The following is a 13,470-nucleotide window of genomic DNA, read 5'->3' as shown; positions in this document are numbered from 1 at the left end:
ATGGAGGACCCATGAAGAAAGAGGTGACATTGAGACAGATTGATCTGGAAGTCCTGGTGAATCTGAACTTCAGAGAATAAAGTAGTATAAGGGAAACTTGAGATTACCATGGCTTTGGAGGTGGAGATAAATGTAGGAACAGATACGGGCATGATGGTTGACACAAATCAGGAGAGATGTGTTGCAGTTTCCTAAGAGAAAAAAATCTCACACTGATGAAGATATGATTTTAGATCATGGCAATTTCTGTGCCATTTTCACCTATTCTGGTATTTCTGTGGGATAAAATGATGTGAAACCACAAGACACAACTTGCAGTTGCCTTTCAGAACTTAATGAAGGAAAATAACTTTTATACTAGTCCCTCATAAACCAAACAAGGGACATGTGAAAAAGGGCCCAGAGACTGTGTTCAACAAATGTGATTTATTTCTAATCCAGTCAACCTTCTTTGGAGTCTGACTGGGCAAAGAGAGCCTCAGGCAGATCTAGTCATTGCAGCTTTCTCAGGTCTAGGTGTGGCACACAATAGCCTAGACATCATAACTGAATCTCATAGTCTTCCTCCTTCTTCCGTAGGCACATGGTGACCTGTAAAGGTGAAGAGGGGGCCTCAGGATGGACTGTTGAGCTGTGCAAGTATGAGAGACTACAAGGCAAAAAGATGGCCAAAGCCACAGAGACCAGACATGTCCCTCTCCTTTTTTTTATTTAATTTTCTCCCTCAGTCCTTCTGTTTCTTTTCTTTTTTTCTCTTCCAGCTCTTTGTTTTTCTCTCCCCCTTTTCACTTTCATTTATTCTACCATTTTTCCTCTGATAACCCCTTCATTATATTCTCTCTCTCTCTCTCTCTCTCTCTCCTCTCCTCTCCTCTCCTCTCCTCTCCTCTCCCCATCACATGCTCTAGCTTATTTGAGGTAAACTGGCATACAATAAACTGCATACATTTAAAGTAAATGCTTTGGTAAGTTTTTACTATAACATTATAACTTATTGAACCATCAACTCAAGGATAGTTTACCCATCCTCGGAATGCCCATCATCCCTAAAAGTGTCCTCACACTCCTATGTAATTCCTCCTTCCCTGCAATTTGCAGACACATTCTTATTCCCAGGCAACCACTAAACTGATTTCTGTCCCTATAGATTAGCTAGTATTTTCTAGAATTTGTTTATAAATGGAATGATACAGTAAAGATGATCTTCTTTGTCATCTTTCACACAGCATAATTATCTTGAGGTTTATGCATGTCATTATATGTGTTAATAATTCTTCCCTTTTTATTGATAAATAATATTTCATTGTGGGGATATACTACAGTTAGTTTATCTATTCACCTGTTGAACATCTTGGTTGTTTTCCACTTGGGGCTAGTACAAACAAACCTATTATAAACATTTGTGTACAAATCTCTTTGTATAGGCATGTGTTTTTATTTCCCTTGGATAAATTCCTAGCAGTAGAATGGCTTGGTAAGTGTAAACAGCCAAGCTACTTTTCACTAGCACTATGTAAGAGTTCCAGTTGCTTCACATATTTGCCAACATTTGTTATAATGGGTCTTTTTAAATTTGAGCCATTCTCATATGTAGTGGTACCTCTACCACTATGATAGACTTGTGACTTTCAATAATGACTACTGTTGAGAAAAGAAACATGCAAGCCCACGCAGACTGCGAAAAATATTTACAAAACATATGGCCATCAGAGGACTTGTATTTATAATAAGTCATGTACCACATAACAAGGATGTGTTCTGAAAATGTGTCTTTAGGTGATTTCTTCATTGTGTGAACATCATGGAGTACACTAATATAAACCTACACATATAGGCTATATGGTGTAGCCTGTTTCTCCAAGGTTACAAGTCTGTACAGCATGCGATTAAATCAAGCACAAGGGAAAATGATGCAATTGTGAGATGAAATCAATATGAAATGTCTGAGGTTGCTGCCAGCATAACACAGCATACTGTTTTACAGCAAACATTTTTGTATCAGTAGAAAGACTACACTCTAAGGCAATGATAAAAAGTATGATATAGTAAATACATAACCGGTAACAGTTATTTATTATCATTATCAAGTACTATGCACTATACAGAATCGTCTGTGCTACACTTTTATGTGACTGGCAGTGCAGTAGGTTTGTTTACACCAGTATTACCACAAACATGTGAGTGATGTGTTTTTGCTATGACTTTACCACGGTTACAATGTCACTAGGTGATAGGAATTTTTCAGCTCCATCATAATCTTATGAAACCACCATCATATATGCCATTTATCATTGACCAAAATATTGTTCTGCAGTGCATGGCTACATATAAAATCACTCTTATGGCCCAATAGCAAAAAAACAAGTATCACTTCTTTGCTTACCAGAAAACAGCAAATCAGGCATGTGATGAGAACCAGGAATCCCGCCAAGCAGATGAGGATGATGCCCCAGAAGGGGAAATCTGGGGAGACAAGTGCTGGGGTGAGCAACTTCCCATCATTCCTACAGTGCTCCTGCTGTCCCCTCACTGTGCCTCAACAGTCCTTGACATAGGTAGGCCAACTGTCATTATCATCCAAGTTCTTTTGTGCATGATTCTCTTGAATGAGTCACAGCATCAAGCTCTTCCCTCCCTAGGCTGAAGTTGCTATGAGGCTTACCAGAATTCTTAGTCAAGGCATTAGGTCTGTTTGGAGAATACCCTGAAAGTGAATAAAATGAAGAATGCACGTGAGTGTGTTGTACTCTTTTCAATAAAATATTTTCAAATACAAAGAAAAATAGAACAACATCATAACCATCTATCGTCTAGATTTAGCAATAAATATTTCAACCAATTGAAATTATATTTCATCAAATGCATAAATTATTGACTCTTGGCACTTTTGCTTCATCCCATATTTTCACTGAAATATTAAAGTAAAATAGACATCATAATGTTTCACCTCATTTCAGTGTGCATCTCTAAGAAATGAGGATACTTTGCTAGATAACCCAAGGCCATTAGTACACAAAAGAGCATTAAATCAAATTCATACCTCTGCACAGAGAACTGAAAATAGGCTGGACTATTTTATGAGGGTCACGGAGAGAATGGATCATCACAGTTGGCAAACCCACGGGATCTCGCTAAATATGTAAATTCCCACTCAAAATCTCTCTTTTCTGCCTAGAAACACATTCACCCCTCTCCTTTACCTTTATAAATTAATACAATTTTCTAGGATTTGCCTATAAAATAATTTCCTCCAAGAAAGCTTCTCTGATCATTACTCCCAAATAAGAATTGGTTCACATCAAATAATTTAAAATTGACAACTGCCTATTTTTGTCATTCCCAACTACAACATAAACTACATGAGGGTAAAGACACATAGCACCTATTGGGAATGGGAGGAGGGTTGCGGGACCCCTATTTCTACATCTTCTCCCCATCCAACTTTTTAAGATGTGATGTCCAATATGGAGCTAGCAGAGGAACTTCTTAAATTAAGATTAATTTTAATAAAATAAAATTTAAAATCTGGTCCCTCAGTTACATTAAAAATCACTAATGATAAAAATTAGTCACATTAGCCATACATCAGATACTCAATAGTTACATGTGGCTAATGCACTGGACGGCACAGATAGAAAACATTTTTTTCATCCTAAGAAGTTCTATTGGATGGTAATGATCTAGAGTATATACAGCTGTGGGCCAAGTCAGGCCCATTGCCTGTTTTTATACAGCCTGTGAATCAGAAAATTGATCTATCTCACCACACCTTTCAAGGCTGGCTTACACACAGTTTGTTGTTTGGAGGCCCTCACTGACCACCTGGCCAAGTGGCTTTCAGTACAGAGATAAGGAAACAGAAGTCCAGAGAAGAAAAGTGACTAGACTGAAGTCATAGAGCTGTCTAGGAAAAGGCAAATGCCTCCTCTATCCCACTAGGTGTCCTTTCCTCTCCCTCAATAGTAGGTAAATCCTGGGGACTGTGCCACCTCCTGCCAGCCTGAAAAAGTTCAATGTTCCGGCCTTCATAATCCCAGGACAGGCCCCAGGTGTGGAAGTTGGACCTCATCGCACTCCTGCCCCAATGACCAAGAAGACTTACCATCCACTAGGACACTGCTCCTGTCCAGGGTAAAGTTCTGCAGCTGGGTGCCATTCTGGGTCAGCCGCAGGAATTCTTCATAGATGGCAACTCTATCCATTTTCTGTGCCAATGGTGAGAAGTTGCACTGGGAGTCTACCCCAGTGTGGTTGCTGGGGGGGACAGACCTGGAAAGACACAAGGGATAAACAGGGGTATCTGGAATTCTACCCTGCCTCTAGCTTTCCTGCTTCCAGTTTCTGTCCAAGAGAGCTTTCTGCAATGATGTAAACATTTGTGACTGCATTATCCAATACAGTCTTATTAGCCATGTTTTTATTAAGCATTTAAAATATGGTAAGTGTATGTGAGTGAGAAACTGAATTGCTCGTGTAATTTACTATAATGTAATTAATTTATAAATAAAAGAGCTACAGGGTTCTTTTGAAATGTTGGAGTAAGGACTTCTGAAAATCCACATAAACAATGAGAACAGAATAAAATGGTCAAAATCAATTTTTGAAAAGTCTAGAAATGAACCAAAGGTTTGTAACAATCTGAAAAGTGTTTAGTTAGAAAAAATGGCTGAATTATGGTAAAATGAGTAAGCATTGTGGCATTATAACTTGCACTATTCCCATTCTGCTCTTACAATGTCCTCAGTTACTTTGAAAACCATCCGTCTTAGAACCATGGTAACTGTGAAAAACAGCAGCCAAGTAGCTATAGTTGGTTTGGAGCTCCCAAAAAAATGCATTTCAATTTGTTTTTATTTGATCTGTCTAGCAACTCCTAGAAATATTCCCATTTTCAGGGCTTATCTTTATTAGACTCAGAGCTTGCTCATTGAGGAAAGCCTGTCCTTAGGGAACTTGACAAAAATAATCAGCAGTAACTGTTTTGCATTGTAGTTGCATGAGGGAGCAATATCAGTTGAAGTAGGTAAGAAGTGGGCCAAAAACTTAAAAGAAAAATTAGAGAATGAGATATTCATAGTAGGTTTTGAAAATCTTCAATGTATTCAGAATTTAGAAGGCCACAAGTGTTCAGGGTTGTGTGCATGCCCGGGAAAGACTTGAAAAGGTCTTAATCACTCATTTTTATCTGAATATTTGGTTTAATATATTTATATTTTTAATTTTATTTTTAGTTTCAAGTATATAGTACATTGGTTAGACATTTATATAGTTTTTAAAATGAGCCCCCTAATTGCTCTTTCATGGCTTAATATACTTTAAAAAATTGATTAATGTTATTCATCAGAATAATAGAACAAATACCACATAATATATACCTACAAAAAAGAATTTCACAAAATACATCTTTCATGATTGAAAAAACAAAACACTCAACAAATTGGAGATGAAAAGAATCCTTCTCAACCTAATAAATAGCATCCAAGAAAATCTCATAGCTAACATTATAGTCAATGGTGAAACACAGAAAAATATCCTCTAAGACCAGGAACAAAACAATGATGTCTGCCTTTACCTCATTTGTGAATCACATTTTACTAGAAGTTCCAGTAAGAATAATTTGGCAAGAAAAAGAAATAAGACATCCAGATTGGAAAGGAAACTATTTTCTTTTGCAGATTACATGATATCGTATATAGAAAATCCTAATAAACACAAACACATACATATGATATTTGAATAATATCTCAAGAGGTGTATAAGAGTGTTTAAGTGCAGGAGTTAGGAGTTACACTGCTGGACAGCATGATTAGACTGCTGGATTTTAAGTCATCTTGTGATAGCTCCTCATCTTGCATTGATCATGAACTCAGGAACTGATTTCTTAAGGCACCAGACACCTCCATCTCTGCTGAGGTTTACAAAGCTTTCTTGAGTTTTTAAGCCAGTTATGCTCACTGGAAAAAGTTTTTTTTTAAGTAACAGCTCTATATACCTAGGGCTCTCTTCCATAACAGCTAGGAAATGAGTGATTATAACATCAGCATAATATTACTTAAAGAAGGCAGTGTCTCCTTTATTAAAAAGAAGTTTATAAAGTCATTAAGTCCTGTTTTGGAACTTACCTGAATACTAAAACTTGACAGTCTGAAAAATAACTCTTGATGCTGCTGTTTCGAAAGAGCTGGTTGAGCTGAAAGACATGGTAATGTTTCTTTCATCAGAATCCTAGGCTAGGTGGCCTCAGAGAATTCTCAGGCACTGAGAAAACTTCTCCATCTATATTTTCTTGTCTCAACAAACACTAACCCAGGTATGTGTACCAAAAAATTCTTTGTTCTAGGGTATGACTTAGCTACATGACTCTGGGATAGCTACTGAAACTTTCTGTGACTATCTCTTAATTTGTAAAACAGGATTAAGAATCTGTATTCATGAATTGTTATGAAAAGTCACTATTTGACTACTTAGCATTCATAGGTCATTTTCTACATGAAAACAGAGTGGACACAATTTCATTCTCACCACATCCTCTATATTTCTCTTGTTCCGTTGATGTTTGGTGGTGCCTGGCTGGGCTATGTCCTGGAAATAGAGTAGGTTGGTGACAGTGAAATTCAGCTGGAAATGCTGGGGACTGGGACTGCTTGTTGGCTTGTCTGTCAGCAGATGAACTAATGGCTCCACTTCTAGAATAAAAAAAAAAGTATAAAACCTCTGAGCAAGGTTTTAGCAAAGAGGTTATTCAATCCAGTCTACTTATTTCTGGTAATGTGACTTGAAGTTTTTAAAGGTGGGATACAGAATCTCTTCCATCCATCTACCCACTTTGAATCTATTCATCTGACTACCTGATCAACCCTCTTTCCATCAAGCATTGTGAGAGTTTACTAAGATGTTAAAGAGAGAAGACTGGGCCTCTCTGGGACATAGCTGGCAAATGTAGGTACTGACCATCCCAGTAGGCTTCTGTTACATACCTTTGCTAACCTAGGTTCCTGATATGTCTTACTTCCTCTGGTCTTCTTCCCCTCTGCCAATCCATTTCTGTGTAGCACCCAGAAGATGAGCTTTTGAAAGCAGAACTCTGAGTGTGTTGTGTTCCTCTATAAATCATTCCAGGACCCAAGATAGTACGCCCACCTCTTTAGCCTCAGTAACTTCTCCCATGTCAAAGCATATGCCCTGTACTTCCTATCTTCTAGGTTAAAGATATATGTAGCAAAACTATCCATCTCAGGCTAGGTCATGTTTTCCATTACATCTCAGTTTCTTCATCACTTCCTTATGCAAACATTTTAAGAAAGTGATGTGTGTGCCTCCTTAAGATTCTCACGGGCTCTTGAAATCTCCTTATAGGAATTTTCATAATGTATCATCAGTATTCATTTGCATTAAATATTTGTTGAATAAATGAATGAATGCATGACTCACAAAGAGAGGGTCTAAGAGGGCAGTACAGGATTCTCCATCTTTTGGGCTGGAAAAATATATGTGCAAAAATAAATATTCCTTTGAGGATAATTGCTGCATGTTCTCTTCCTGCCTCCTGTTAAATGACCCACTGCCATGAACATGGGTCATCAACATGGGCCTCCAAGTAGCACTGCTTTTCTCTCTAGAGCCTATGTCTATTCCATTCCATTCTTCCTCACAACCCCATCTCTTCAAGCCACGAAACTAGCCTCCTATCTTTACCTGTTACATGAATATCCACCAAGTGGTAGGTAGAACCCAGCCAGTGGGATGAAGCATTCAGGGTCTTGTCTAGAAAGACTTGCTTCACCATGTTTGGGTCCATACTGGAGGAAAACAATTCCTGGATGGTGACCAATATGGGGTCCAACCTAGAGACAAATACCACAATAATTCAGCCAGCATCCAATACTAGAAGAGTCTTCTGAGTTCTTGCTTTATAGAGTCGAAGACCTAGGAGCAAGCAGTGAGGGATTGATTATCTGGCTGCCTCTTTTCTTGAAATAGAGAAGAAATCCTGATCAAAAAGGAAGGTTTCCAGGAGTTGGGAATAGAAACAACAACAGTAACAATCATGAATATCTATTGAGCACCTCTAAAAAGTGACTTACACATTCCTTCACCATCACTCTGATGGAAGGTTATTATAATTATTCTCATGTTAAAGACAGAAGAACTGAAGTTCAAACTTCAGTATTCAAAACAATGTGCCTCATGATCCTCCTCCCCAGTGTAGATGGCCTAGTTCCTCCACTAGTCCCTCAGAAACCTGTGTTCAAACACAACTTGACAGTTCTTGGGCTGTTCACTTCACTTCTCTGAGCCTCAGTTTTCCCATCCGAACAATGGAGACAATCACTGTATACACTTCATCTAGCTGTTGTGAGAATTAAATGAGATGATAATGCATGAAAATGCTCAGCAGGGAGCCTGGCCATGGTAAATGTTATTATTGGGCTGATATTAGTTGAAAGTACCCACAAGAGAAGAAGGTGATGGATGCTGAGAATTGGTGGCTCCATGAAATTAATCTTTTTCCCACCCCTGAAAACCTATGGAAGGAGATGGTAGGATTAGCTGACAGGGATGTGGGGGAATAGTCACAGTGTCAGTCCTTTCAGATCAAAGATGTGCCATGAGAGCTCGGAGCCACAAGCCACCAACTCAGTCAATGCTTACAATCTCCTCAACTTACTTCAAGTCAGTAACCAGGCAGGCGAGGAATACATCTCCTAGCTGGCTTCCCCTGTAGAGTTTGGTGACCTAAATTAAGAGGAGAGTGTGAGTGAGATGGCGATCTCTTGGGGCTGGAGGTAGCTCCCAGAACTGGTGAAAGAATATAGGCCTTAAAGCAAAAGAGATCTGAGTTCAAATTCTGGCTCTGCCCCCAACACACTGTGTGACCTTAGGCATGCCACTCCCCTTTCTGAGCCTCAGTTTGCTCATCTGGAAAATGGGGAAGGCAGCCACAACACTGCCTAGGGAAACTGAGAGAACCCAGAATATGTAGGTAAAGTTAAGAGTTGAAACAATCACTTAATAAATGTAAGTTAAACAGAGGAATAAGAGTGGTACTCAGGGCGCAAAGAGATGGGAAGGGTGAGAGTGACCCTACCTTGTTCTGGATGTCCCTCAGCAGGGCAGTGTACTCTGAGGACGTGGGGTCTGGGTTGCTGAGGTTCCAGTTGATGATGCGGAAATTTAGCTGGTGCTTGCTCTGGATAGACAAACTCTGCGGGGCATAGCCTGGGGCCACAGAGAGGAAGAAAAGACAGGAGGAGATGCTCAGCTTTTATCACATGGTGTCTCAAGGGGCCCCTGCCTGCAGTTAGAATTAGCCCAAATCAAGCCCATACCCTGGGGGCTGTGGGGACTCCAAAATGGAAAGTCATTCAAAGAGGGAGAAAACTTGAATTTTACAGGAATTGTCCTAAGCCAAGATTTTATGCTGATGTTTGTGCAGTTACCACTTCCTGCAATGTTCTTCTACCCTCTTCTTTTCCTGGAAAACTCCTATTCATGCTTCAGAAGCCTAATGAGAGGGAGCTCCAGGAGAGCAGGGACCTGCCTATCCCATCTTGTTCTTGTCATGTGCCAGTGCCTAGCACAGTTCTGGTCACATACTATTTCTTTTCAGGAAGCTCTCCTTGACTTGTCCTGCACCCCTGCTCCCAGAGCAGCTGGTTAATTAGTGTTGATGCAACTTTTGTGTCCCTAAGTGATCTTTAGTTCACTTGGCTATGAGTTTTTCAGGGACAAAACCTGTCTTCTATCTCTGTTCCCAGCACAAGATTTGGGGCAGAATGGTCACACATGTGTGTTTGTTAAATGAATGAATACGAACTGCAGCAGATCCCCAAATATGAGGGGCTGAGTACTCATCCTTCATGTGTTCACTCATTCACTCATTCATTTGGGTACTACAATGTGCTGACATATGAAGAACTGAGGATCTAGTGCCACACTAGACAAAATCTGATTTTACAGAGTTGGGTAATTAAACAAGTAATTACAGTAGAGTGTAGTGTCTGTGTGGTGTTCATAGAGGGACCATGGGACCATGTACAGCAGGCTTTCTCATCAGAATTACTGATGAGCACTTACTGATGGGGCTATATAATTTTTGGTGGTGGGGTTCTCCTGTGCATTAAAGAATATTAACAACATCCCTAGCCTCTGTCTACTAGATGACAAAAATTTTTCTAGACATTGCCAAGAGTCTCCTGGGAAGAGAGTAGAATTGCCCCTGGGTAAGAACCACTGGCACAGCAGAACCTTGCATAGAAGAAACCCTGTCTCAAGAGATCCCACATGTCTGTCATTTTCGGTTTTGAATTAAAATTCATTACATTAATTTGGTCAAAGAATACTACATTATTTACTGAAATAACAGGAAAGACCCTCTTTGTGAAGGTTGGGGAGGGTGTTCCCTGGCCAGAACTTAAACTGATTTCTTAAGGAGAAAATAAAATAGAACAAAGATGTGTATTGATTGCTGTGAATCCAAGTTCAGCATAAACACTCACCATTGACAAGGAGGCTGTCCTTGACCAGGGTGTAGGGGCCCATTTGGGTAACACTATGAGTCAGCTGGCTCAGCTCCCAGTAAAGTTGGTCTCTGTCTAGCCCATGATCCAAGGGGTCAGAGTGGTAGGTGCAGACAACATCCACACTGGTAGCTGCTCCATTCTTCTCAGGCCTAGGGAGAAAGGCATGTAGAACTCTAGAGAGAGATCCTGAAATCTCAGGTGCTCCTCCTAGAAAGAGGGAGGAGCAAATGTGAGGCAAGTGGGAGGACTGAAAAGAGAATGGTCACCAAAAGTGGCCATTACTGTCAAATGCTCAGGAAAGAGTCTTACCTGAGGGAAATCAATTTGCAACCCAAGTAGTAGGGGGCCAGAATGCTCTTCTTAAATAAGGATCTAAGCTGGAGAGGAAGGAGGAAGAAGATGAGCAGGAAGGTTGAGTGAGGGATTGGGTGGTATTTATACCCCCAGGAGCTGCTGGGACCTGGGTCTCACCAGGAGCTGCAGGACCTTCTCAGTGTGGTTGAACATGGGTGAGCCATTGCTCATGTCTGTTGAATACTGGAGATTGGAGATGGTAAAGTTAAGTGTGAGGTTTTCCAGGCTGTACAGTAGAGCTTAAGAAGAGGAGGGGAGAGATGGCAGTTACTGAGAGCTGGCCTGAGACCAGATTAGAGCCCTGCATTCATGATAATCTGTTGTCTTCTTTTCCAGTGGCTCCACAAACCACCAGTATTATCATCCAAGTCAAAACCATCATATCCAAAAGCATCAGCTCCTCCTCCCTCACTTCCAAGTAACACTAATTCCTAATTCTACATGAAGAATGGTCCTCACATACATCCCCTCTCTCAATCTGTCTCCCAACCCAGTTCTTATTTTATTTCAACTGGACGAATATTCCAGTAAGCTCACTGGACACCCTGTTTAAAGTATGTTTCCTATATTAAATACTAGAAGAAATCTTCTGAAATCAAAATCTCACTATGGTCACCACTGTTCTATGTCATGCATGGCTCAATATGGTGTTTAGCATTAAGTTCAAGCTTCTTTTCCTGGCTCCCAAGTTCCTCCTCAATCTGGTTCTTGCCAGCCTCTCAGTTTCATTTAGTGATCTGCTATATATTAAGATTTATACTTCAGGAAAACCAAATCCCTCTCAATTCTCTTTATACACTATGCTATTTCTGTCTATTGACCTTTTGCTCATGGAATCTCCTCTGTCAGGGGATACCCTTTCCAGGCTCTATTTGCCTAGAGCACTCCTACTCATTCTTAAAGGTTCTGTTTGGGTTAAATTTCACCAGAAAGCTCTTCCCCTCTAAATTATTCCAAATGACTCTTCCCCAAACATCCCACATCACATTATAATTGTCTTTTAATCTCACAAGATTGGGGTCTCCATGAAGGCAGGCATTAAACTGAACTGTTGTTATAATCTCTGTGATCAAGGTAATTGCCCTAAAACCAGGATTTCACACCCTAGATTACCAGTCCCTGTGTGACAATTGGTAGGTGGAGGTGTGGGGCTTGAGAGCTTCTCTGAGGAAGGAAAGGGGGCCCCTCAAATACCTGTGGTTGCTTCTGGTTGCACAGGAGATGATAAAGCAGGCAGGAATGTGGTGGCCAGCTCAGGATCTGTGAAAATGGCAGTCATCAGAGAGGGAGAGAGCCCCCCACAGAGTGGTAGAAACACATCAAGCTCTCCTGGGCTCCAGCAGTGGTTGTCCCAGAACAAGCATTCACAGGTATGTCATAAATGAAAGTGAGGGAAGGAGTGATTATGTGAGCAGAGGGATGAGCAAACCTATAAACGAAATGAATTCAAGAGAGTGAGAGTGGGTAAATAAGAGAGAGAATGAACAAAGATTACAGATAGATGGGTTGGCAGAAAAATGGACAAAGGGGATACCTGGATAGATAGAGGAAGAATGGACAAATCCAGGGTCAAAGAAAAAGCAAGAGGAATAAAGACAAGGAAGAGACATTGGTGGAGTGGAAGGAAAGAAGGAAGGAAGGACAGAAATAGGGGAAGAAAATGGATAAATGATCAGAAGGATGGACAAATGGTCAAAAAGAGAAAAATAAATACAAGGAAGAAAAGTTGGAGAGATAGATGGAAGAACAAAAGGAAAAAAGGACAAACAGGTGAATAAGCAGGATGGTTGAATGGAAGGAAGGAAGGAAGGAAGGAAGGAAGGAAGGAAGGAAGGAAGGAAGGAAGGAAGGAAGGAAGGAAAGTGAATGACTAGAAAGAGAAGAGGAAAGATGGATGGAAGGGATAGAGGGATGGACAAAGGGAAGGAGGAGGGGAGAAAAGGAGAAAGGAAGGTGTCTGAGAGAAGGGACAACTGAGAGGATGGAAGAATTGGTGAGTTAAAAGATAAACAAATGGACTGTTGTATAAGTGCATGGGCAAATTTGGTCTAACCACTGAGTTTGCATCTCGACACTAAGGCCCCTTGTGAGGCCCCATAAGAGATTTTGTTGTTAGGTGGCATAGGATACAAGGTCACTATCTGACCTCAACTCCTATCCCTGTAGGGAATGCTTGTTTAAATTTCTTCTTCCAACCCAAAGGGGTATGAAAATTTTAGAAAGCCAATACCATGGATGCAGGTCCAAAAAGAGGCAAAGGACTCAGCATTCTTCCTCTCATTGACACCTTGGCCCCACTCAGAAGAAGAACCTGAGTTTGGGGCAAGCTCCCTTTGCCAGTGAAGAGAAAAGTTTGGCTCAAGACCCATGAAGGCTGAAAGAGGCACTGGAGGCAAAGATACATACTTGTAGGAGACTCATCTGGACCACGTTCGTTATAGCCTGGAAATAAAAAAAGTCACATATAAGGAGAGATGACAGAACAATCTCAGATATCCCATGCCTTAGTCCATGTGGGGCTCCTGCTCAGATGCCTTTCCTTCTGCATACCAGGCGAGCATCTACTCATCTTCTAAGATGAGACTCAAATGTT

General features: G+C 40.5%; 1 protein-coding gene across 1 annotated transcript in view; it reads right to left on the bottom strand.

The window, feature by feature from the left end:
• Positions 1 to 540: 540 nt before the first annotated feature.
• LOC107196135 (mucin-16-like) overlaps positions 541 to 13,470 on the bottom strand; it is a 14,309-nt gene continuing 1,379 nt past the window's right edge. Inside the window, exons 2-14 of the mRNA XM_015594428.2 lie at positions 13,284 to 13,319; positions 12,072 to 12,137; positions 10,833 to 11,116; positions 10,500 to 10,672; positions 9,089 to 9,219; positions 8,669 to 8,736; positions 7,696 to 7,844; positions 6,523 to 6,686; positions 6,123 to 6,190; positions 4,103 to 4,269; positions 2,663 to 2,704; positions 2,384 to 2,463; positions 541 to 591 (exon numbers count right to left, since the gene is read on the bottom strand). Of these exons, the coding sequence (XP_015449914.2) occupies positions 541 to 591; positions 2,384 to 2,463; positions 2,663 to 2,704; positions 4,103 to 4,269; positions 6,123 to 6,190; positions 6,523 to 6,686; positions 7,696 to 7,844; positions 8,669 to 8,736; positions 9,089 to 9,219; positions 10,500 to 10,542 (963 nt within the window). The 5' untranslated portion in view covers positions 10,543 to 10,672; positions 10,833 to 11,116; positions 12,072 to 12,137; positions 13,284 to 13,319. The remainder of the gene's footprint in view (positions 592 to 2,383; positions 2,464 to 2,662; positions 2,705 to 4,102; positions 4,270 to 6,122; positions 6,191 to 6,522; positions 6,687 to 7,695; positions 7,845 to 8,668; positions 8,737 to 9,088; positions 9,220 to 10,499; positions 10,673 to 10,832; positions 11,117 to 12,071; positions 12,138 to 13,283; positions 13,320 to 13,470) is intronic.

This window comes from Pteropus alecto, unplaced genomic scaffold (assembly GCF_000325575.1).
Source record: "Pteropus alecto unplaced genomic scaffold, ASM32557v1 scaffold820, whole genome shotgun sequence".
Lineage (NCBI taxonomy): Eukaryota > Metazoa > Chordata > Mammalia > Chiroptera > Pteropodidae > Pteropus > Pteropus alecto.
The sequence above is the reverse complement of the archived record's forward strand: the minus strand, read 5'-3'. Positions and strand labels throughout refer to the sequence as shown.